The following is a 26,485-nucleotide window of genomic DNA, read 5'->3' as shown; positions in this document are numbered from 1 at the left end:
GAGGACTTTGGCAGACGGCAGTTGGCAGACATCTTGGGTGGGGGTCGTGGACAGCGCTCTAGTCGCTGTAAGCCCGGGGACTTAAAACGCATGCCAGCGCGAGCGCGCAGCACCTGATGTACTCCTGAGGCGGAAGCCGGGAGGTATTTGTTTTAAATATTGAGATTTGTATCACCTAGCCTGATTTTTTACTTGTGTTCCTTACTCTTGCCCCCAATCAGACTCACCTCACTAGTAGGCTGTGAGCAGCTGCCGCCGCTGCCATCCGGATCCACATCGCTTCCTCGTGCGGTGTAGGAGGACTTTGGCAGAAGGCAGTTGGCAGACATCTTGGGTGGGGGGCGTGGACAACGCTCTTGTCATTGTAAGCCCGGGGACTTAAAATGCATGCCAGCGCGAGCGCGCAGCACCTGATGTACTCCTGAGGCGGAAGCCGGGAGCTATTTGTTTTAAATATTGAGATTTGTATCACTTAGCCTGATTTTTTACTTGTGTTCCTTACTCTTGCCCCCAATCAGACTCACCTCACTAGTAGGCTGTGAACAGCTGCCGCCTCTGCCATCCGGATCCACATCGCTTCCTCGTGCGGTGTAGGAGGACTTTGGCAGACGGCAGTTGGCAGACATCTTGGGTGGGGGGCGTGGACAGCGCTCTAGTCGCTGTAAGCCCGGGGACTTAAAACGCATGCCAGCGCGTGCGCACCGCCAGCGCGCCAAGGGCGCGCCAAAGGCAAGCCCATCTGCGCCCGTCCGCGACCGTTCGAGACCAGAGGCCACAACCCCTGCATCCTCCTTTCAACAGATAAGGTATTACAGCTCTGAGTCCTTACTTAGTATGCGGACTACTGGGGAAATAGACTGTCTGCACTCATTTCATGCGCTGGATTTGCCTGCGGTCTGTCCCTCATGCAAACATAAGCTTAATACTACCCAGCCACATGACAATAAGCAGGACTACACCATGCTATTTCTAAATTGTAGGTCACTACCAAAACACAGGACGGAAATTGCTCTCATGCTGGAGGAGCGTAGGCCAGATGTAGTCTTCCTAACAGAAACCTGGCTGACGCCAGATTCCGATCCTGATATTGTATCAGCTTTGCCCCCGGGCTTCCAAATTACGTGGAAGGATCGAGCTGTTGGGGGAGGAGGCGGCCTGGCAATAATATATAAAGAGCAGCTCCTTTGTCGATGCACTTCCGATTCAATCCCTGACTGCGAAAGCCTCGCATTCAGCATTCATTTCTCCCCCAATAACTGTTTCTCAGGCACCCTGATATACCAACCACCGGGCCCCCAAAAGCAATTTCACAAGACTCTTCCATCGACCCTGGCCGAGTCAGTCACTACTTTGGCCAACTATACATTGCTAGGTGATCTGAATCTCCATTTTGATGCCGCCTATGACCATACCGCCATTGAGCTGGCGAACGATTTAGCGGCTTTACAATTGGAGCAGCTGGTCAATTCAGCGACCCACATCAAGGGCCATCTTTTGGACCCAGTGTTCAGCAATTGTATTGAGCTCAAGGCTGGGCAACCTATTTGTCTTCCGTGGACCGACCATTCTCTTGTCCCTCTTACATGGTCTATTCGCAAGCCACCTCACTTAACCCCCATTGTAAAGAACGTTAGAAATTGGACTAGACTCCCAGTGGAGTCCTGGTCCAACAGCCTTATTACCTCCCGTCCCCCTCCTAACGCGGATCCCGGCGCTGCTAATCAGGATTATGAAGAGTGGATCTCGAATTCTCTGGAGGCCACACTCCCCCTCCGCAAAATCACTACGAAGCGTTCACAAAAAACTGCCCCCTGGTTTTCTAAGGAACTCAGGGAACAAAAGCGGCACTGCAGAAAACTAGAAAGACGGTGGCGCTTAGATTTCTCCTTGGACGATAAAATCCTATATAGAGAAGCGATTAGAGCCTACAAAGATGAGGTAAAAATTGCTCAAGCAACCTATTTCTCTACACAAATCATGCGGGCAAAATCGAAACCCAAAGAAATCTTTCATATAGTAAAGAGCCTCACAAAACCTCCACCACCCTCTAAGCTTCCATGTAAAACGTTAGCTCACTGCAACAACCTTGCAGAATTTTTCCATCAAAAAGTCCTCCAAATCTACTCCTCTTTTCCCGCCATGGATTCTCACCCCGCTGCTCATACATGGCCAAGCCCGGTGGAGGCCCCCCTCAACCCACGGCTACCTTGGAACATTTTCCCTTGTTAGAACATGACTCCCTGTAATCTCTAGCACGGCAAGTAAAATCAGGCTCACCATGTGACCCAGCTCCACCGGAGGCAATGATCTCGGTAATTCAGGTTGTTCTCCCCACCATCAGGAACCTCCTCAATGCCTCCATTGCCTCCGGTATAGTACCACTCCCCTGGAAGTAGGCTATGGTACGTGCACTGCTGAAGAAACCGAACCTTGATCCTGGCGACTTTAGCAACTACCGCCCTATTTCCCTGCTTCCCTGGGTGAGCAAAATCTTAGAGAAGCACATCAATATACATCTGATGGACTTTCTGGAGAATAACCAGCTGCTGGATGTCACCCAAATGAGTTTTCGACCTAGACATGGGACCGAGACTGCCTTACTAGCTGTCACCAAGGAAACCAGAAGGATCTTGGATCGAGGCGGATCCGTGGCAGTGGTCCTCCTCGATTTGAGCGCAGCATTCGACACGGTTAGTCACAACGTGCTGTTGTGTCGCCTTTCTGAGGTTGGAATCTCAGGCAAGGCAATACTCTGGCTCAAATCCTTTCTGAGCGACAGGTCATTTCAGATCTTTGCGGGAAATACAGTCTCCTCGAGCAAACCCCTGAGCTAAGGGGTTCCGCAGGGCTCCTCGCTAAGCCCTGCGCTTTTTAACATCTATATGAGGCCACTAGCTGAGGTTGTTCGTCCGTTTGGCATTAAGATCATTTCATATGCGGACGACACTCAGCTTGTGGTATCCCTGGCACAGGAGGACGGCCAATCTGCACAAATGGGACTAAGGAAATGTTTGGAGGAAGTAAAAGGCTGGATGACGAGATCCTCCCTTAAGCTCAATGGGGATAAAACTGAGCTGATGCTTATGGGCCCCGCTGTTCCAACGTTTTTTGACTCCCTCTGGCCTCCATGCCTAGGCACCCCCCCTGTACCCAAGGACAACATAAAAAGCTTGGGGGTATGGCTGGACAAAGCCTTAACCTTTGACACCTAGGCTATCAGGCTTTCTGCAACTTGTTTTGGCATCCTCAGGATGCTGAAAAAAGTGCTCCCACTTCTATCTATGGAGGCCAAGCAAGTTGCTGTTCAAGGCCTGATCCAGTCTCGACTGGACTTTAACAACGCCCTGTATCTTGGTGCCCCCGACTACACACTGCGCAAGCTGCAGATTGTCCAAAACTGCGCTGCCCGCACATTGCTCCAGCTGCCACGGAGACTGTCAGCAAAACCTGGGCTGAGTAGCCTGCACTGGCTGCCGGTTCGGAAAAGAATTGCCTTCAAGGCAATGTGCATATCCCATCAAGCATTCTGGGACAAAGGTCCGCTAATCAGCCGTGAACTAGTCACACAGCACCACCCTACGAAACATCTTCGCTCCGGCCAGGCCTTTTCGGCTACAGTTCCCAGAATCAGGAGAGCGAGAGCTGGTGGCAGGATGTTCTCCTATAACGCCACTAAATCGTGGAACCTCCTCCCCCTTCAACTCAGGTCTAACCCTAATCTGCTCTCCTTCCGTAAGCAATTAAAGACCTTTCTTTTTAATGTCCACAACTAACCCCCTGCTGATCGACTCTGGCAATTGACTACACTCTTCAGGTAGCGCTTGGACGCCTCAGGGCAGCAATTCGCTCTTTATAAATCTACGTTCCATTTCATTTCATTTCATATCATCCTGCCTGAGAGAGTCCCGAACCCCCAAGAGGTATTCCACCAGTCCTGGACCCTTGGTTGGGGTGCTTAAGGTGCCCTGATGGCCATATTCCAAAACTAAGGACTGAGAAAAAGTTTGGCCAAAAACTGCTGTGAGGACCAGGAGAAGGCCGGTACTCTGCACACCTATTGGCCAGGGGTGCATCACTGGTCAGATTGACTTTGTGGCTTCTCCCACTACATTCTTCTCCGCAGCAGCATATCTGTTTCAGAGGGCCTTCACCAAAGGAGTATCAGGCCTCGTAGAACTGTCTTAGGCTACAGCATTCTGCAACTTCTACCCAAGGCCATGTGATGACGAAGCTCCCTCCTTTGACACCTCCTGCAGCCTTGCCCTGCTGCACTTTACCTTCTCAGACATTTTTCATCAATAATTTTTCCAAGTCCGAAGGTAAGCACTGACCGGGCCCAATCCACTTCTTGTATCCTTAAAAACCTGGCTTTTCTCTTTGTAACTTGGCTAGGCCAATGAGCAGGTTTACTCTCTGGAGTAGCTTTCAGCGATAATTTAGAGCTTCTTATTGCTTAAAAGTTGTAATTTCTGTTATTTATCTCTTTCATTGCACTGCATTTCTTGGTTTTACTCACAAAGAAAGTGTCACTCTAAGCGTCACACATTTGGCAGTTGAATATAACTCATAACTGCATTGAAACCATGGAAAAGTCATACATTAACTGTCTGAAAACATGACGGCTATGTGCCTGGCATGTTCCGGAAGTCTGGAAGGGGGCACTCTACAGCAGTGTGACTTGCAGCTCTCTGCCCATAGGCTGCCTGCCCATTTTGTCTGTCAACACTATTGACTTCCACGAGCTGACGTGGGGGTGTCAGTGACGTAGCACATCAGTGTACGAAGCACCATAAGCTCAAGGCAGGTGGGCTACACAGGGACATGTGCCAGAATTTAAACATGGCCCATTTTATTCGAGGGTGAAAAGCAAAGTAAGCCTGGCATACAATGGCATCTTCATCGTCTCAGTCTCACAGGTCCAATATTTAGATATAACATAACATACCATGTATTTGTAAAGTGCACTTTCTCCTAAGGGTTTCTTGGGACTGAATAACAGATATTTATTGTTCAATGATAGTTATTTTATCAACCTCAGAAGAATGAAAGGCTGAGATCTACTCTGTACAAGAAGAGGAAGTGGTTACTGCTGGTGATTAAACAGGAACCCTCTCTGAATGTACTTCTGTAAAGTTCTTCCCCACTGAAGCCCTCCATTGAAATATGTTAAAAAGTCTGTTGAAGAAAGAGTGCAGAAATCGTCTCTAACCAGTTGCAGCATGGTACCGCCTCGTTAGCTGTGTCCTGGCCTCTTCACCGCTCTCCACAAGCAGGAACAGAAGACATGGAGGGTGGGCCGCTTCCTCTCAAGGAGCATTGGAAGGACAGCCTACGTCATATTCCACAAACTGCTGCCACTTGATTCTTTTTGGTTCTTTCAATGATGTCCTTTGATCACAGGGATGCAGGGACCTGTTGATGATGTCAATGATTTTAATTGATGTGAGTGGATAATCGTATACTATTCCACTTTCCCTCAGCGTTGATGTCAATAATGAATGTAGCCTTAATATTGCAGAGATCAATGCAAGGTGCTTAGAGGCCCTGCTAGGGATTGTAAAAAGGGCACAATTTGCAGCAAACGCCGGCACCCTTGCACCACGCTGCAAGGGTGCCTGTGTTGTTCGCATGATTGTATTTGTGCAGGAAGGAGCACCTTTCTGCACAAAAATAATCACAAGAGGCGTTTTCCAGAATGCAGCACTAGTGGAAAGAGGAAAAAACGCCTGCTGCGGGGAGGCTTACGTTTCTGACGCTGCCCTAGGTTCTCGTGATGTTGTGAATCTGGGGAAGCATCAAAATCCGTGGGTGGTGAGTGGGAACACCCACAGCAACACCCACGGAACGCCTCTGTGATGCAGACTAAGGCAAGGCAGCGGCCTTACTCCATATCTACAAGGCCATAAAAAGCCACGCAGAGGGACGTTGCGTCGCGTCATAGATGTGATTGGAGGCCTGCGCCACCTGATCATCATAAAAAGTGACGCACCAGCGGCGCAGGCCACTTATAAATGAGGGCCTAATGATGGCTGATGTTACTAACTTAACACACCACAGAACCTTCCTGAGGAAGCGCACTGTTGAGGCAACTGCTCTTGTCCTATGAGAAGGCGTTTGGTGAATTTCTCGAGGTGCAGTAGACCCCCTTTATGATGAGCGACTCAGCTGTGAAAACTGCACTCAGGAATTGTCGGTTCACAATTGATTTAATTTGTTCCAATATAAACCACTGTCTGAGAAAATAAGAGATGTGCTCATGAACTGCAGACAGTGAACAGTTCGGAACCAAAAGCTCATTTTAAGAAGCAGAAAGTGCCAGGTTTAAGAAAGAAAAAGAAGCTGCTTCAGAAACGGCAAACACTTGTGTGGACTGGACTTGTGCAGTATCACTTCTGGACCAGGGGTGGCTGCTCCACTAAGGCAGAGGAGTGTCGCCCCACTGGTTGGGGCTGATGCCACAGGGGGAGGAGTGGTTCATGCACTAAAGGCAGAGGAGTGTCGCCCCACTGGTCGGAGCTGGTGCTACAGGAGGAGGAGTGGTGAATGCACCAAGTGTGCATGACGCTTTGGCCAGCCTTCTTGGCCTGGCCAAACAGTCATGCACACCCTGCATGTTCTTCACAGGCTGTAATTCACAGCCTGGGTGGAGAACATGCACAGGCTGCATGTCTCTGTCTGAGTGCCGAACCACGGTGCTCAGACCGATCTCAACGTTGTAATTGACTTAGGGGAGCCTGTGTGCTTCTGGGCTCATCAGTGAAGGAGGAGAGACGGAGACGACTGTGATGGAAGAAGAGACGGTGGTGGCTGGGAGAAGGTAAGTGTTTTTATTTAGATTTTTATATCTTGTCCCTCTCCAGCACCTGTTCCCTGCCAGCTGCCCCTGCTCTGGATGGTGCAGCGGGCGGGAGTAACTATAATGCTTTAGACTCTCAAGAGAATCTGGCGGTGACACCAACTTAAGAATTAGAAACACCAGATGGAAATGTGGGGTCTCCTGATGGGTTTATAATGAAGATAGACTGGGATCAATTGTGTTCAGTTAAAGCCACAAACTATGGCCACGTTTGTGGGATGCCTACGACATCATCCAAGCTGTGTACGATTGGCTTCCTTCTTTTGTAAGGGATGCACCTTGTGGAGAGTAGGAAATAACAGATGCATTTTTTCTCATCAGCACCTGAGGATCACAGGGAAAATATGCAGGTGAGTGGGCTTTGTAGCATGCATAGGAATCAGGCGGTTGGGATAAGAACTCTGTACCACATGTGATTCCCCAATGGAGTGAACCACAGACGCAAGCTCAGTAGCCATTAAAGCCAGAGGCGAAGCCAGAAGGCCACCCTGGATCGATTACTGTATCATTGTGTGATGGTGCCTTGTCACTCGATTATGAACACTCTTCCTTTTCTGGTGTTAAAATCAGATATTATGGAACTTTGAATGGGCCCCTACACACACGTACATGTGGTGCAAAACACTCACAGCACTGGGCAGATGGTGACAAAAAATAAAAAGAATAGACATTTGAAATTGGCTCTTTAATTAAAATATAGCACCAGAATCACAGTATCTAACCATGCTCTCACTTGGATGAACTCAGTAGGATTATAGGAGACTTCCCCAAGAGCATAAGAAAAGCCCTCAGGTTTGCGGGAAGAATTAGAAAGATCTTACAAGAATATCCTGAAGTGTTGTTCTGCTTCAATGACATATAATTCTCTGATGGTGACATAACCTAGCACGTAGGTAAGGTGGATAAAATTGTGATTTTCTTAGCACAATATGGTTATATAATACAATTTTGCAAATCTAAAATTTCCAATTTGAATGTGATTTTTTTAGGATATGTATTATCCAGTGAGGATTAGGGATTGGCTCTGGATTTCCTAAAGATATGTCCTAAATATACAATGTACAAACACATTGAGAAAGTTGCATGACCTGACAGGCTCTATGAACTGTGGAAGAGCTTACTTCGGAAGACCTAACTTCACAGTGTATGCTGAGTGGGTGAGGCCCTTATATGGATTGATAGCTATGACATTTTCCAGAAATAGTTGGATAAAAACACATATTGGGATGTCTTTGGACTGCAGGCAGACATGTCAGGGACACAATATTGCCAGACATGGCACATGAAGAAAAACCTAGTCATCAGGGTTGTTCCAAACACCTCTGGCTGTGCATTAGTAGTCACAATGGGGGACAGATGACCCCCATAGCATGCAAGCCTTATTTGTGCTCAACAGCAACTGAGAAAATGCTCATAGCAGTGCAGACAGTCATTTTGAAGGATATCCTCTGGCACAGGGAAAACAGACTATCTTAGTTTCCCCTATACATACACTTGAGACGCGTATTAAAGCTAGTGTCCCTAATGCACATGCTTTGCACCAGTGCTCTGTGCAACAAGCTCAATGTAAAATTCAAATAATGTCAAATTCGAGTATGAGCCTACACTTAGGATACAGGGTTTCTAAAGACTCAACAAGCAATTCCAAAAACTGCAAATATATCCCCCCTACATGAGTATAAGAGTGTGCTCTATTCAGACAGCTCTGCACGGCATTAAATCAACAATCGGAAATATTCCACCCTGTGATCTGCGGTGTAAGGAGTTTCTGAAAATGACCCCTTCACAAGACTCTAAATACTCACAGTGAGGTTTTAGGTGAATTAAGTGTTCTCTTACTTGTCCTTCAGAAAACTGATCCATCAGTACAACTTTGCCCCATTGGTGAATAAACAGACTCAGAAATTCAAAAACAAAACTGATAAAGGCAAAACAGCTTAAAGGAAAGGTAGAAAGTCTACAGGCTAAGGTTCTCCAGGCCCATGTACAGCATACAATGGCACTTAAAAGCCATGGGAACTGTGCTGCTGTTATTCTACACTTTAGGAGCAATATAGGTGAAGGTTTGACCACCAATTCTGGTCTTCTGTATGAATGGGATGTGAATAGGCAGCAGTCCGGCCTAGCAGAGGTGTCTGGAAGGCATTTGAAAGCTGATGCAATTGTTGAGGTATGCTGGACCATAGATGTGTAGTGCCTTGAAAGTATCGGTGAGAAGTTTGAATTGTGATTGTTTTTGGATGGGTATCCAGTGTAGCTTTTTGAGGTGAGGAGGGATGGATTTGAGGCATGGGAGGTTGGGAGTGATTTTGGCTGTTGAATTCTGAATGGTATGCAGCCTCCTAATGTTTACTTTATTGATCCTGCTGTAGAGGGTGTTCACGTAGTCCAGCTTGCTTGGGAGTAGGGCTTGGGCGACTGTTTTCCGGATGTTGATTGGGAACCATTTGAAGATCTTCTTCATTGTCTGCAGGGTGTGAAAGCAAGAGACAGTGATGACATTGACTTGAGCGGTCATGCCAAGCATACAGTCAATGATGATCCCGAGATACCTGTCATTGGTGTTGGGCTGTATGGTAGCCCTAGCTCTGTCGGCCACCAGATGGAGTCCTTTGGTGATGGGCTTGTGACAAAAATTATGGGCCCGATTCACAAAGGTAAACTTAGACCAAAAGTCTAAGTTTAGACCTGACGGCCAAGTTTAGACCTAAAGTCTAACTTTACTAGTAGTAAAGTTAGACTTTAGGATTAAGTTTAGACTAAAAGTTTAACTTAGACCAAAAGTCTAACTTTACTACTATTAATATGAGACTTTTGGCCTAAACTTAGACCAAAGTCTAACTTTACTACAAGTAAAGTTAGACTTTAGGTCTATACTTAAACTGCAGGTCTAAACCTAGACTTTTGGTCTAAGTTAACCTCTGTGAATCAGGCCAGGGACTTTGGTCTTGTCAGTGTTCAGCTTCAGACAGTTGGTCTTCCTACAGTTGTTACTTTCGGTAATGCATGCTGTGAGCTTGTTCTGGGCGTCTTGTCTGTGGGAGAATATAAGTTGCGTACATTCATGTCGATATGATGCAAGCAACACCTTCAGCAATGTAACCTGCTGCAAAATCAACTATTCTGCAACCTTATGAATACCACCGAAAGAATCCATGTCAGTTTTAATCATGCCAATGCAAAGCTATGTGTTATCTGGGAATGGGCCGGCTCTGTATCCTGAAAGAGGCACTATTTCACTTCGATTTCTTCCGGAAATCTGAGAAGCATCAACACATGGAATCAGTTGACCCTATAGGTGAAGTCTTTCCTGTTGGGGTAGTAAAAGGTATATCCTCCCACTATGGCAAAGATATGTGGATTTTTGCTGCAAAATCATTGTTTCTTTTGTGGCTTATGCTGTTGATTGGTTTTTTGGTGATGGTGCCTTGGCTCTCTCTTCCAGAAAGTATGATGCCACCTCTTGTGACACTGGAGTTGCAACAAAATGTTCCTATCACATCTTAAACAGACTTTCATGCTGTCTACACTACCACATATCCATTGTCTGATATAACACTTTGAAAGAGGGTGCCATGTCAAATACTGAGCCCATCTGAAATGGCTCAAATTCACAACATTTTGAAAATTTCATTCAATGACATTGTTATACCTGGCCTTTTCCCAGTTCATGGGACATCAATGTTGATAAACAACTGATCGCTGATTTGACTTTGTATGGTACATTGGATAATGACATTCCTTATCTCAACACAGAACACAGAACAATATAAGGAGATGCTCTGCTGCCATCGTTATGGACATGACTACATTCACGGATCAAGTAATCAAAAAGAAATCTATCATTTTACATAGGGTGAACATTGTGAAACACCACCACTTGACAGTCCACAAACCTTTCTGTCTGACCTGTCAGCCTCAAAGTGGTCTTCCCCCGAACCTTTTGCCTTCACACCCCTCCTATTTTTGCTGATCTCGTTTTTGTTGGTCTTAAGACTCTGTGCACTTTACCACTGCTAACCAGTGCTAAAGTGCTTGTGTGCCCTCCTTTAAACATAATAGAATTAGCTTATAACCAATTGACATATTTAATTTAATTGTAAGTGCCTAGTAAAGTGGTGCTGCATGTAACCCGGGCCTGTAAATTAAATGCTGCTAGTGCACCTGCTGCACTGATTGTGCCACCCGTTTATATAGCCCATCTAAACATGTCTCAGGCCTCACATTGCAGCCTGTGCATGCTGATTAAACTGCTAATTTGCCCTGGCAAGATAAACCTCTTGCCAGCCCTAAACCTTATTTATTAATACATATATGTCATCCCTAGGGTATGCCCTAAACAGCCCAGAGGGCACGGGTGCCATGTATTAAGAAAGTTAGACATGTACATTTAAGTTTTATTGCCCTGGTAATCAAAAATTCCTAAATTCATTTTTCACTAATGAAAGGCCTACCTCTCCCATAGGATAACATAGGAGTTACCTTTTTGCATTTAAAAAGTTGTAACTTATAATTGGGAGCAGGAAGGCAGGTCGAGTTGAGTTTCTAAGGAATTGTAATTAAAAGACCTCTTTAACGGTGAAGTCGGGTATTATTCACAATTCTGAAAATGGCACTTTTAGAAAGATGGTATTTTCTTGTCCTAACAATTTGGTGTCTGCTGCCTGTATCCGGGGTCACATGGCTAAGTGTAGCTGCCAGTTGGCATTTGTATATTGCTCTTGTATTGCTTGTGTGAGACAAAGGGAAGCTAGGTGTTGACAGGATGGGCCATTCTGAAATAATGAGGGGTAGAAACTGTCACCTACCACCCTTAAACATCACAAAGGCCCTGCCTCAGCACTCTCAAAAAGGGGTTTTACGTCAGTCTATTATGACCCCAGACAATCTGGGGCCAGGACAGGGAGGAAGAAAATTCCAAGTACCTCTGAGGGATGGAATCCTCCAGAAGCTTCTCCCACTTCAAAATGGGCACCAGGTAAAAATATTGTACTTCAGACACTAACTTGGACCTGTGGACTCTGCCAGGAAGAAGACCTGCAGTGCTGCTGAAAGGACTGCCACTCTGCAGGACTGCTGCTCCGAAGAACTCCTGCCCTGCTGTGGTGATCTACTACCCTGCTATCCACTTGCCTGCGTGCGAGGGACTGGGCCTGCATCTCTAAACCTGTGACCCCAAGGGCTAGTTGGCTGACCTTCTGATCAGAAGTCTCAGGGACATAACAGGATTTCCACAACCCTGAACCTATGCACCTGTTCTCTGCCATCTGAGCGCCCTGCCAAGTGGTGCCACCCGTGCCCTCTACCCTTGGAAGTTGGCTTGAAGGTGCTCTGCCAGCCCAGCAGACTCACCATATCTCCTCTGCTGCATGGCAGAACCCCGAGCAGAACCGCCACATCCCCTCTGCAGTGTGGATTCTCCAGGGCGCAAGGACTTCGCATCGCCCTTGCAGCCCGCATTCGCAGTGCGACACATGCTCAAAGTAGGACTTAACATTGCAAGATTCACAGTGATGGCAGCTTGACAATGACGCAGGACTCCACAGGACTCTGCATCACAGCCTCACAGCTCCTCAGAACTGAAGCTGCATGACACATCTCTGACCAGGACCTTGCCTCGGCTGCATAATCCACCCTTGAGGGTGGACCCCACAACTCTTCACTACCAGGATTTAAGGTAGTCTTCTTCAGTGGGCGTAACTGGGTCCCTGAATCCCGCTCAATCCATTGTGGTTGGCCTTAACTTGTGACTTTGTCCCGGTCGAGTGCTACCAGATATCCACAGTTGGCGCTTTGTGCTTTCTAACTTTTTTTCACTTAAATCTTTATAATTGCATATCTCCAGTTTTTCTGATTTGATTTTTGATTTTGGTCTTAATTTATTTATTAAAAAGTACTTTCCTAGTGTTGTGTTTTCACTTTATTACTGTTTGTGTGCTGCATAAATACTTCGCACATTGCCTCTAAGTTCAGCCTGACTGTTTTTGTGCCAAGATACCACAGGGTTAAGCACACGATACTTTGTGGTTTGATTGTGACTTCACCCTGACAACGATTGTGGTTGTGGTAGAGCTTTACCACCCTCAACCAGCAACCTCATTATTTACACTTTTAAAACACGTTTTCCTATTTTGATAATGACAAGGGGCAGATCAATCTAGACTTTATTATTTCAATGAACCCAACAACTTAAACACAGTTTTGATCAATTGTCATGAAGGTGTATATTCACAAGAGTTTTTAAAGATGTTCCTTGAGCACGGTCATACATATTGACAAACAATTGTTTAGGAGAGGAGTGTGTGTTGAACAAAGTTTTGGTGCCAAATTTAGGGTTGTGATACCTTATTTCATGCATGTTGTAATTAAGAGAATTAATCATTTTAAATGAAACTGTCCAGCAGACAACCTGCCCAGGATTTGGTTCCCTTTCAGATTTGACAACATCATTCAAGGTAATCTGACATATTTTCCAGACTGTGAATGGAAAGAGATGCTTCCAAAAACTGTGGTCTACAGTTGTCCTTAAAATCTAGCATTGCTTGACACGTAAAGGGAAGTCTTGTGGCCACTAGATAATAATGTATGCATCTGTCTAAAGCTGTGGGTCTATTAGCACACATGCTAGATCCTGGGCATAATAGAGTCTTTATGGCAATAACTACCTATAGTATGGGTACGTTGTGCCATAGGTGGCCTTCAAATTACAGTCTGGATACTGCCGGAGAGCATATGTCAAATATAATGGATTAATGAATGTGAGTGAATTTATTTTAGGACCACATCCAGTGAAGAGTAAAAGGTTGATAGCTAGCATAATTCATGCAGCTATGAATAAGAACCTGCACCCAGAGACTCTTCACTCGGGGTGGAGAACCCCGCATACGCAGGTATAGGGAGTGCATCGTACCTTGTAAATGCCAAAAAGCAGCAAATGTACACAAAAGTCTAAGCTTACCTTTGTGAATCAGCCCCTCATGATTTAACTACAACATATTTTAATAAACATTTTTTGATTTTTTTTATTTAGTATCATGTACAGATGTTTATCATATAATGTGCTGCTTTATTGAAGGTTATTCATATTTTATTAATAGTACACAGCGGGTTCCATTCCTGCGCTGGTGCGGGAAGGGACAGCTGTGTGTGCTCTCACTAGGCACGAGCAGTTTCAAAGCTCCTGCCAAGCGACAGCAAACACAAAGTCTGCCCCCAGCTGGCATGAGCTTTAGAAATGCTCCCGCCAGTTGTAAGTTGACTTAAGATCTGTTTCGCTGCCGCAGTTATGCAGTAGGGAAACAGATTTGAACATTGCTCCTGCCTTCAGGGAGCAGCATTTTCAGCTGCTCTCTGAGGTGGCGGCAAGGCTGGCTCCCGCTGGATGTGGTTAGCCGTCTGGGGCTGCACTGGGTGCCTTGGGTGAGCTCCACGGCACCCACCCTTTCTTGGCCGGGCCTAGTGGGATGGGTACTCCAGGCCCTAAATTGGCCCAGAAAGGGAGGACACGAGGCCCCTTCCTCCGTGAGTAATTGACCAGGGATGGGGTCCTGGGGACTAAATCGGCCAGGGGAGGTGGCTGCACAGGATTTCTACACTTCTAGTACTTGGCCAGGCCTCAGTGGGTGTAGTCCCTGAGGCTAAATTAGCCTGGGGAGGAGGGCTGTGTACCACCCTCCCCATTTAAAATGATGGAGGGCCCCAGAGGATGTACTCGATGGAAAATTTTGTACCTGAGTACCCCACTCCCCACTCCCGAGAGCCCAGCAATATTTTTATGGAGAAGAGGGCATACAGCTCCCCTCTTCGGGCCGACTGTGGCCTCGGAGACTCCACCCCTAAGGCCACGTGCAATAAAAGGTGGGTGCCCTGGTACCCAACCAGGGCACCTACAATAGTGTTGCTGCGGGTCAAGTCCTCAGCCAGCTCACTACATGCAGTGGGAGCTGCTATTGCTCCTGTCCATATGGAGCAACTTCTAATGCTGGTGCCTGCAGGCAGGATCAATATTTAGAAAGAACTATTGATGGACAGAATGCTGAACAATGTCATACATTCACCCCAGTACAGAGATCTGGGCCTAAATCCATCGTTTTTTTGCTCACCATGCCATTCCAGTTTGGACCCAGCCATATGCAAATCAGTCTTGACCATGTGCCCTATGGGAACAGTCCAGCCCCAACTGCCACACCAGGTCCTCCCTGCACTGGGAACAAGCATCCTAGGACCAGTTTCAGGGTTTCACCCCTCTTTAGCCAGAATAGCTTGATTCCAGTGGCATGGAGAGCACGGGACTCACGTCTGAGCATACCCGTCCCACTTGGGGTGACAAATGCAAAAAGAACTATTGATGGACAGAATGCAGAACAATGTCATACATTCACCCCAGGACAGAGATCTGGGCCTAAATCCATAGTTTTTTTGCTCACCATGCCATTTGAGTTTGGACCCAGCCATATGCAAATCAGTCTTGACCCTGTGCCCTATGGGAACAGTCCAGCCCAAACTGCCAGGCCAGGTCCTTCCTCGACTGGAAACAAGCATCCTAGGACCGGTTTCGGGGTTTCACCCCTCTTCAGCCAGGATAGCTTGATTCCAGTGGCATGGAGAGCACGGAACTCACGTCTGAGCATACCCGTCCCACTCGGGGTGACAAATGCAAAAAGCTAGCCTGGCTGAAGAAGGGTGACATACCCTGAAATCGGACACAGGATGCTTGTTTCCGGTCCAAGGAGGACCTGCCCTGGCAGTTCGGTCTGGACTGTTCCCATGGGGCACAGGGTCGACTGAATTGCATATGGCCGGGTCCAAACTGGGGTGGCGTAGTGGGCAAAAGAACAATGGATCTAACCCAGATCTTTCGATTGGGACAGAATGTTTGCATTGTCAGCATTCCGTCCATCATTTGTTTGCAGGATCAATATTTAGACCCGTTTCCCTGCCTGCATGACTGTGGGCAGAGAAACAGATCTAACGTTCAATTCCAGGAGGGGGGAGCATTTTTTAAGCTCCCGCCTGCTTGGAACCGACTTAGTGTTTGCTCCCGCTTGGCATGAGATTTAAAAATGCTCCCACCAAGTGAGATCAAACACAGGCTTCCCTGCACATGCTTCTGCGGGCAGGGAAACCGATATGTCCTAGGGGTGGGCCCCCCGTGACATAGCTTGCAAGCTGGCCTCAGGGGATGTGGTCCTTCGGCCTTTTTTAGGCCCCCTTTTCCCATTTTATTATATTTCGTCCTCAAGAGTGGGCTCCTCTGGGCCTTTGGAGGATCGGGGAATGAGACAGTACGGTCCCAATTGTTACATTTTGGCTCCCCAGGGCCTCTCAATGTCACGCATCCACCCCCCATATAAACAGCTTTTGGACCCAGGAATGGGCCTATGGACAAATGCAAGTGGAGGATCACACAGCAAGCCCCTCCCTCATATGAAATAAGCCTTGGGAGTAAGCTTCCCAGGGCATTAGGGAATAAATGCGGCCTGGATGCCATTTTGTGTTTCCGATTATCCAAGATTCTTGCTGAATTAAGGCATTTTTTGCCATTTCCTTTTTCTTTTTTTACCCTACCGTGCCCCCATATATCTTTATTTATTTACAACTTCAGCACAGGGGACTAAGTCCCTAAATCCTGTAATGGCTGCCAGCAACATTTTTCTCATTTTGCTGGCAGCCAATCAGCGTGCTCACTCTCACTGGAGCCTGACACCTGTGGGAGCTAGATGGCAGAGGGAAATAAAGCTCTTGGCCAATCAGAACCCTCTATATTTAAATGACCACTTCAGCGAGAGCCTCTGAGGCTCTTGCAAGCCCAACCATCCAAATATCTACCTACTGAAAGGTTTAAACCAAATCACATCAAGCACAATCTACGGACTAAGGTCTATTTTCCTGCTGAATTTGGTGTAATTCCATTTAGCAGTTTCTGCTGTAGCCCGTTTTAAAGAAGTCTATGAAAAACGCATGGAGATTTTGTGCTCTGGTTCCCCCCTTCTTCCTTGGACTCCGAATGATGACTCACCCTGAAAATTGCCACTCACCAACTAGTCAAAAGTAGCACCTTTTTAGAAAGTTTCTTGGAGATTCATCAAATGGTGCAAAAGTTATTAGCAACACAAAAATGCTTTCCTATGGAAAAACAATCCTAATTCTAACTACCTCTGTGTGTGTGTAGATATATATTTATATATATATATATTAATATATATTAATATATATATTATCTACTGGCGGTCGCCAGTAGATAGTTATAGTTAGGACCGTGTTTCCATAGGAAATCCGCAACATTCTATTTGGAATAACTTTGGTGCCGATTGACGAATCCTCGCGAAATTCTCAAAATAGGTGGGGCGCTCCGCTCCGCTCCTTCCCTGAAAGTCTCGGGGGGATTCGTCAAGCGGGGGCTGAGAAAAAGGGGGGGTCCCAAAACGCGTTTTCCCCATGCATTTTTCCATAGGACCTTTAGTCCGAGCTACAGCCCGAACGGCTGAACAGAATTACTTGAAATTTGGCAGAGAAGTAGCCCTCAGGTCAGGGATGCGCCTTTTGAAGGTCTCGTGTAAATCTGATCAGTATTTCCTGAGAAAATAGCATTTAAATCAATATATATATATCTATAGGTGCGCTCTGAGCGCGTACCGTAAGCTTACCGTACGCGCACACTGCCATGCGCGAGCGCGATTCTGATTGGTTGTTAGATCTTAGTAAACATTCGAATCGGTCGAAACCAGAAAGTGTCGGCCGCCATTTTGTCTCTCGCACTCTGAGGGGGTGAAAAACAAAGGTGGAGAACGTGAAAAGGGGGCAGGGTGGACAGTTCCTGACCCCCTAGCCTTTGTCAGGGGGTCCCAGAAGGACCCCCAAGGGCAAAAATTAATTTTAATTTTTTTTCGAAAAATCGCGGAATGCGCGCAGCGTACGCGCACGGCGTAAACGGAAAAATTCCGCGAACTTCGCGTAACGATTCCGCGACTACGCGTACCGTACCCGCACGGCAACATTTTTTTTTCAAAAAAGAGAGATTAAAACAAAAAAAAAAAAAATAGTGAGGTATGGTTGGCTCTTAAAAGAGCCGTTGTGTTAATACAGGGATAGAGGAAAGAAAGAATGGGAATATTATGAACGTCTACAAACGTGCTGGTCTATCTTATTGTTAATAAGGGAAACACTGGTCTCCCCAAAAACAATAAGATCACAACACGTTGTACACCTCATTGAAACCCTCCGAAATCGAGGGTTAATGTCCAGAGGAGCTGAAGAAGGTGATGCTCCCACCTCAGAGGAAGGGCTCAGCTGAGCTGCCGATGATGTACTCGGCTGAGCTTCTGAGGTTGGGCTCCGGTGACTTACTGAAGAGTTTTCTTCAGTATGTCGAGCAAAGGTCCTGGGATGTTTATCCCTAATGTGTCTCATCATAGAGTGATTTCCAAAGGAATACTTCTTCCTTGGATCTCCTCTAGATAAAACACGGTCACAAAGTGTGCAAGTGACCAATGGAGCATTCACCTTTTTCTGCCCCTCTGGAAAAGTAAAATACTCCCACACAAAAGAATCCTTTTGTTTCCTCCTTCTCTGTCTGATGATGGTGCTGCTAGGCTCACTCTCAGAAGAGGACTGCTGCTCTGCCATTGTATCTCAATGTCAATTCAGCACCTTCTCCTAGGGGATCTGGATCACATGACCAACCGTGCGCGCTCCGTAAGCTTACGCTACGTGCTCGTAAACAAGTACGCATGCGCAAACGTGACGTACACATGCGCTTACGGAGCGCGTACGTAGGACGCACTCGCGCATGCGCATTACACGCACCCGCGTAACCGCGACATTGGTTCCGCGCAACGCGCATGCGTGTACGCGTTGCCGAAGAAGTACGCATGCGTACGTACGTCACGCATGCGTAGGTATGCCATGTACGCATGCGTACGTACGTCACGTAGGCATGCGTACATACGTCACGTACGTATGCGTACGTACGTCGCGTACATATCACGTAAGCGCACCGTACTTATGACGTACGGAGCGCGTAGCGTCAGCTTACCGTACGCGCACGGCAAAAAATCCCCAAAAAAATAAAAATAAAAGTTTCAAGGGTTGTAGAAGATAATAACTGTGATGTACAACTATATGTAAACATTAATTTTACAAAAATTAACCATTCCATAATGCAGGATATAGTACATATATTATTTTATACATAGGTTGGATATTATTTTTTAACAAAAATCTCAAAAATTTGCATTTAAAAAACCTTTGAAATTCACTGAAAAAACCATAGGTTTCACACACGTTATAGTTAGGAATTAGCATTTAAAAAACCTTGCAAATTCACTTAAAAAACCATAGGTTTCACACATGTTATAGTTAGCTGGACATTTCCCTCGTAAAAAACCAATGAAATTCCCCCGTTATAGTTAGTGCAGGCAACTATAACTCACGCGACCGCAATCCTCTGCTGATGATGTCAGATATTACATCACTGATTACATATGTGTCTTTCTGAAAAATAAATATTTGTAATATATGTATAGCTAAAGATTAATGGAAGAAGACATGGGTAAATAGGTGTCTAAATACAGTGATGTAATATCTGACGTCATCAGCAGAGGATTGCGGTCGCGTGAGTTATAGTTGCCTGCACTAACTATAACGGGGGAATTTCATTGGTTTTTTACGAGGGAAATGTCCAGCTAACTATAACATGTGTGAAACCTATGGTTTTTTAAGTGAATATATATATTTATATATATATTCACTGAAAAAACCATAGGTTTCACACATGTTATAGTTAGCTGGACATTTTACTGATAAAAAACCAATGAAATTCCCCCGTTATAGTTACTGTAGGCAACTATAACTCACGCGACCGCAATCCTCTGCTGATGCTAATACTGTATTTAGACACTTATTTGCCCATGTCTTCTTCCATTAAATTTTAGCTATACATATATTACAAATATTTTTTTTTCATAAAGACACATATGTCATCAGCAGAGGATTACGGTCGCGTGAGTTATAGTTGCCTACAGTAACTATAACGGGGGAATTTCATTGGTTTTTTATCAGTAAAATGTCCAGCTAACTATAACATGTGTGAAACCTATGGTTTTTTCAGTGAATTTGCAAGGTTTTTTAAATGCTAATTCCTAACTATAACGTGTGTGAAACCTTTGGTTTTTTCAGTGAATTTGTACGGTTTTTTAAATGCTAAGTTACTTTACGCCATTTGTGGCGTGCGCGCCCACTTAACGCAGTTCGTTCCGTGCGCGCACGGTGCGCTTCGCGCACTGTGCGCGCACAGTGAGCACGCGGTGCGCTTCGCGCACCGCGTGTCCACGTTACGCTAGATGGGCCATGAACGCACGATGCGCTTCGCGCACCGTGCGCACATGGAGGAAACATATGATGAGCATTGTTGTGACTGGTAAAATATATGTTTTGTTTGGTATGGATAAGCCATGCACTAATGGTGCCGTACGGGCACCATTTGCACACGGGGTGGGGAGAATTTGGATATTTTTTTTTTTTTTATTATTTGCTACCGTACGCGTACGGTACGCGTAATCGGCGAAATTTACAAAAAAATAAAAATTGCCTTTTTTCACTTGGGGGATCGTTGGGGACACCCCCAACATGGCTAGGTGCTTGGGAGCTGTCTAAACAGCCCCTTTACATGTTTTTACACTTTGTTTATCCTCCCCCCCTCAGAGTGCGAGAGAGAAAATGGCGGCCGCCGCTTCCTGGTTTCGACCGATTCGAATGTTTACTAAGATCTAACGGCCAATCAAACTCGCGCTCGCGCACGTCACCGTACGCGTACGGTAAGCGCACCGTAAGCTGGCTCAGATATATATATTGATTTAAAGGCTATTTTCTCAGAATCTACTGAACAGATTTACACCAAACCTACAAAAGGCACTTCCTTGACCTGGGGACTACCTCTCTGCCAAATTTCATTAAATTCTGTTCAGCCGTTCGGGCTGTAGCCCTGTCTAAAGGTCCTATGGAAAAATGCATGGGAAAAACGCGTTTTGGGACCCCCCTTTTATCTCAGCCCCCGCTTGACGAATCCCCCCGAGACTTTCAGGGTAGGAGCGGAGCGTAGCGCCTCACCTATTTTGAAAAATTCGCGAGGATTCGTCGACCGGCCCCAAAGTTATTCAAAATAGAATGTTGCGGATTTCCTATGGAAACGTGGTCCTAACTATAACTACCTACTGGCGACCGCCAGTAGGTAATATATATATTTATATGTATATATATATATATATTATATATATATATATTCGAACCAAACGCTTTAACCCTTTAAAGAAGGCAATGCACTCCGAGCCGATAAATTTGAAAGCTTTATTCCACCATACTGACAAACCTGTTTCGGTCTTGGCGACCTTTTTCAATGTCAGAGTCCCATTCAAATTTGTTACTTTAAATACACTGATGTTCACAACAGAGAGAAAAGACTCCTGCACTTGAATAAACATGAAAGAAGGACCACTGTAATCGTTGTTACAAACATAGTGGCCATCTTGTAGTTTCTCACCACCAATGGCCGGCATGTAATCCACAATATCATTCTAACAAATCATTCCTAAGGGAGTAAATAATCATTCATTTCAATAGTATTATTTATCAAATATAATGCTACTTTATAATTCATATATTTGTTTGATTCTTATTTCTACCCTTAGGTTGCTGATTATTGTGCCCTGAATGGGCTGTGCCGTTTTTCTCTCTGATCTAATCACATTCTATAATTTATAATTTATATTGTTATATGGAACATCTATCATGTATTTTAACACAAAAAAGAAGAAAAAAAAAAAAGGGGGGAGAAAATTAGCTAAACAAGATTAAGGTTAAAATTAAAAATGTGTTCCATCTTCCGTTTAACCATTCCTTATTCCTAGTTCCTCTAGGAGAAGTTCCACATCTCATGAATGTTCTCTTTATTTAAAAATTGTTATTCACAATTAACAGTAGTCTATAAGGGGAAAGGTATAAAAGTATGTGTCCTTGATTGTATATTTTCCAAACTAGCCTACATGTACCCACAGTTCCTCTTCGCTATTTAAGCCTGCAGGTGCCATAGTCCTTAATTCTAAAATATACCTGGATTCTAGTTGACGTAATCTTTTTACCCTGTATCCTCCTCTCTGTCTAACAGGTATCTGATCCAGGCAAAAGTAGCTCAGCTGTTGGCTGTCACTGTGGTGGTGTGTAGCAAAATGGCGTGCGACTGGGTAATTTTTGTCATTATTGGTGATGGCCCGCATATGTTCCAACACCCTTTTCTTAGCGAGATGTACCGTGCTCCCAATATAAAGCAAATTGCAAGGACAGCTCAGGCAATAAACAACAAAGTCTGAGTTGCAATTTAAAAATTTAAGGATTAATTTATCAGTTGGTCTCCCTGGGACCTTGTACCCTTTAATTTTTTTACTGTTCTTGCAAGCTTTGCATTTAAGACAAGGGAAAAAACCTTTAATCTCATTCCTACCTCTCGCACTTTTTTCAAAATGGCTGTGTACTAGTAGGTCCTGTAAGGAAGTATTTTTCCTATATGTAATACTAGGATGTTGGGACAGTCCTTTCCCTATGACCATGTCTGCCCTCAAAATTCTCCAATGTTTGTTAATTATTTGACGTATTTGAGGAGAATTTTTAGAGAATGTCAAAATTAACCTATTTGTATCATCCTGGTTCACCTTCTGTTTATTTACTAGAAGAAGACTTCTTTCTTTTTGATCTGCTCTTTTTACTGCTGCCTTCAATGTGTTCTCTGGATAACCTCTTACACTGAAGCGCTTAATCGCTTCTCTTTTGGATTCTTGATAACTCGTATCTAGTGTACTATTCCGTTTTATCCTAAGTAACTCCCCATAGGGGATACTGTTCACTAGACACCTAGGATGTTGACTGGTAAAATGTAAGGTGGCATTACCTGCGGTGGCTTTGCGGTATAACTTAGTCATTAGTTGTCCATTACTTACGAATACCAGTAAGTCTAAGAAGGCCACTTCTGAATCACTAATGTTGCTAGTGAAATGCAAATTATAGATGTTATGATTTAGGAGATTAAGATATGTCAGAAATTTCAAAGTCATACTAATAAAGATGTTATACTATTTCTAGGTGGACAGTTTGAATACCTGTGAAAATTATTTGGAAATGGGACAGTGATTTAACATGAAAAGACATTTATATAACTCTCATTGATTTTTTTGTACTTCGGGTTAGAGAACACATCCCATCACATACAGTAACATGAGGAGCTTAGCATGGATATCTTTGTAGTTGAAGTATCCCTAGAGGATTATAGAGAGTGGACCCGATTCACAAAGGTAAACATAGACTAGAAGTCTAAAGTTAGACTTCAGATCTAAACTGAGGCCTGATTCACAAAGGTAAACATAGACCTTGGTGTAAGTTCATGATTGTTTGCTATTCACCAAGGGATTTATCAGTAGTATTTTTACCAGTGCAGAGTCTCTGCACATAAAAAGACCTATCTTTTTATGTGCGGACACTCCGCACTTGTAAAGATAATACTTATAAATCCCTTTGTGAATAGCAAACAGTCATAAACTTACTCAAAAGTGTAACTTTACCTTTGTAAATCAAGCCCTTCGACTTCAGATCTAAACTTAGACATCAGTCTAAAGTTAGAATTCAGGTCTAAATGTATCTTTGCGAATTCGGCCAAGGTCGATGAGATGAGCAGTTTGCCTTCTTTGAACACACGTTTTCACAGAAGTTTAAAATAATACAATGATCTAGTGAATTTGGTGTCTGTAAGAATGATGAATCATTTTGGTTAAGCTGGTTGATCATTCAATAGTCAGATCACATCAGGATTAGTTGGGGTAAGTTTCAGGTGGTGACGTGTTTACCCATTATATACTCCCTATTGTTCCACTGAGGCCTACAGAGGATGATGTAAACTTTGGGGATGAAGATACAGCATAGTAAACCAGCGCTGGATGTCAAAATGGCAAAGATCTCTACGGCCACCATGTACCTGCCCTTGGTGCTCAGATATGCTGGGATGAAGGTGACCCAGACACTGCAGAACACCAGCATGCTGAAGGTGATCAACTGGGCTTCGTTGAAAGTATCTGGTAACTTCCTAGCCATGGAAGCAACAACAAAGCTCAAGAGAGCCAAAAATCCCATATAACCAACCACTGCATAAAATGCAAAGACTGATCCCTCATTACACTGCAAGATCATCTTCCCAATTTCTGATCTGGTATCCATGTCTGGGAATGGAGCAGAAAGAATGAGCCACACTGTACAGATCGCCACCTGTCCCAGTGAGCAGAGAAGCACCAGGCAGCTGGGTATTCGAGGGCCAATCCACTTTCTCAGCTTACTTTCCGGTTTTGTGCCGTAAAAGGCGATAATAACGGTAATGGTTTTTGCTAATACAGAGGACACGGCAGTTGTGAAAATGATCCCAAAGGCAGCTTGTCGAAAGAGGCAGGACACCTTTGAAGGACGTCCAATAAAGAGGAGACTGCAGAGGAAGGACAGCATGAGGGCGAGGAGCAGGGTGTAGCTGAGATTTCGGTTATTGGCTTTCACTAGTGGTGTGACCCGGTACTTAATAAAGATTCCCAGCACACCCGCAGTGACAACGGAGAAGAAACTTGCAATGCAGGATAGGGCCAAACCCAAAGCATCCTCAAAGGACAGGAACTCCGCAGTCCGTGGGATGCAGGCATCTCTCTGCTCATTGGACCACTGGTCTTCAGAGCACTTTATACAGTTTTCCATATCTGCATGAAAAGAACAAAATATAAGGTCAGATGATGATTGTGATGTGCAGCTGCTTATTGCCTCATTCAACTCTCCATATCCACTGCCTTATCATCTTGGTGTGTGTGGTTGAATCCATTAAGTCAGTTCAGGTTCTTACAACCTTCCTCTTACTACATCTACATATTAGTTTTAAGTGTACTTTAAATGCAAATATGAACAAGACTCGTACTCTGGTGGTTGAGTACCTGATTCTAATCAATTATTAATTGTGCACAACACTTTCACATTTTAAATGTGTCTGACCCTATTTTAGTTGAAACTAGGAGAGTGCCAGTATCCCCCTTTAGGTGAGGCACCGTCTCCACAATTCTGCCCTGTCTCTCACCTCTAGAGTGTGTGGAAGGTGCTGTGTCCCCAGTGCTTAATTTGTAAAACCAATAAGTGCCAGGGCCCTTGCCAGGAGGCCACTGCAGTTTGCACCACCCATTGACCCTGACAGTGCTGCCAATGACAGTACAAACGCTACTAACCACCACACTCCTACAAGCGTGACACTTCAGACTATTCCAGGCCCTCAAAGCTATAAGAATGGCTTGGGTGGTAAGTATTAGTCATTTTTAATAAATATTAAACTAATAAACAACTGCTAGTATGCTAATCTCAAAAAAAAAAAAAAAAGAGCGCAACCATGTGACAGACTGTCATAAGGGCCGCTGTTAGCAACTAAGTGCCGGTGCCAAGCACCAGGAACCACTGATTCAACTGAAGCACCGAGTGTCCCTCTGACTGAGTAAATTGGGTTGGGGGCATAGGCTTAATTGCCACCGCCATCTGACCCAGTCCCTCTTCTGTTCCTCCCCCAAAGAAGTTAACCATTTGGAATTCTTCACCTAGCTGAGCATGATGGTTCAGTGTAAAGAGAATTCCAGGCATTTACTGGCTGCAGGGAACAGACGCATGACACCATCACAAGTGGTGTTTTACCTTTAGCTCTAATACTCAAGGGAGCACCAGATTTGCCTAGCCGAGGAATTACTGCCAGGCAGATCTGTGTGTCTGGGTGAGTTTTGTTGGCCCACTATCTAAAGGAGGTGACCTTCATCAGGCTCTCAGTTAGCCCTTGCGTTTGGCACATGTCAAAAGAAAACATGGGTGATATCCCGTTATTTAAATATTAGCTTACTGAGACATCAATATCCAGAGAAACACTACACATCTAAAAATAAAGTCCATAACAAAATATAGATTTATTGTAAAATATGATTAAATTAATAAATCTAATTCACAATAAAGTGTAGCATGAAAGGCTGATATGATTTTTCAGTGACTTAGACTTTTACTTTCGATTAACACAAGTTGGGATCTTTGCAGGGTCAGATTTCTGTCCTTCCAATGTTTATAAATTGAGTGTCGTAAAATGAATTTTGTAAAAACAACTTTATTGATTTTTAATACAATACGACAGATCAAAAGACATCAAGCTTGTTGTCAAAAACACTATTTGATAACTGTAGCAAAAGAGGTACGCGCTGGGGGTATGGCGCGTACATGCGGTGCTGGGGTATGGTGCGTACATGCGGTGGGGGGCTGGAGGTACAGTGTGTACATGTGGTGCTGGGGTACGGTGCGTACATGCGGTGCTGGGGTACGGTGCGTACATGCGGTGGGGGGGCTGGGGGTACGGTGCGTACATGCGGTGCTGGGGTATGGTGCGTACATGCGGTGCTGGGGTACGGTGCGTACATGCAGTGGGGGGGCTGGGGGTATGGTGCGTACTTGTAGGGCTGGGGTACGGTGCGTACCGGGCCCCCTTTTCCTCACGCATCGCGCCGTACTTAGCTTTTCCGGCACTTTTTGGCTCCTGTAAAAATA

At 45.0% G+C, this 26,485-nt stretch overlaps 1 protein-coding gene across 1 annotated transcript in view; it reads right to left on the bottom strand.

The window, feature by feature from the left end:
* Positions 1-23,482: 23,482 nt before the first annotated feature.
* Positions 23,483-26,485, bottom strand: part of LOC146838953 (vomeronasal type-2 receptor 26-like) — a 313,043-nt gene continuing 310,040 nt past the window's right edge. Inside the window, exon 4 of the mRNA XM_085600196.1 lies at positions 23,483-24,630. Coding sequence (XP_085456322.1) covers positions 23,723-24,630 — 908 coding nt within the window. The 3' untranslated portion in view covers positions 23,483-23,722. The remainder of the gene's footprint in view (positions 24,631-26,485) is intronic.

This window comes from Triturus cristatus, chromosome 4_2 (assembly GCF_964204655.1).
Source record: "Triturus cristatus chromosome 4_2, aTriCri1.1, whole genome shotgun sequence".
NCBI classification, from domain to species: Eukaryota; Metazoa; Chordata; class Amphibia; order Caudata; family Salamandridae; genus Triturus; species Triturus cristatus.
Note: the sequence above shows the minus strand (reverse complement) of the source record. Positions and strands in the feature narration are given on the sequence as shown.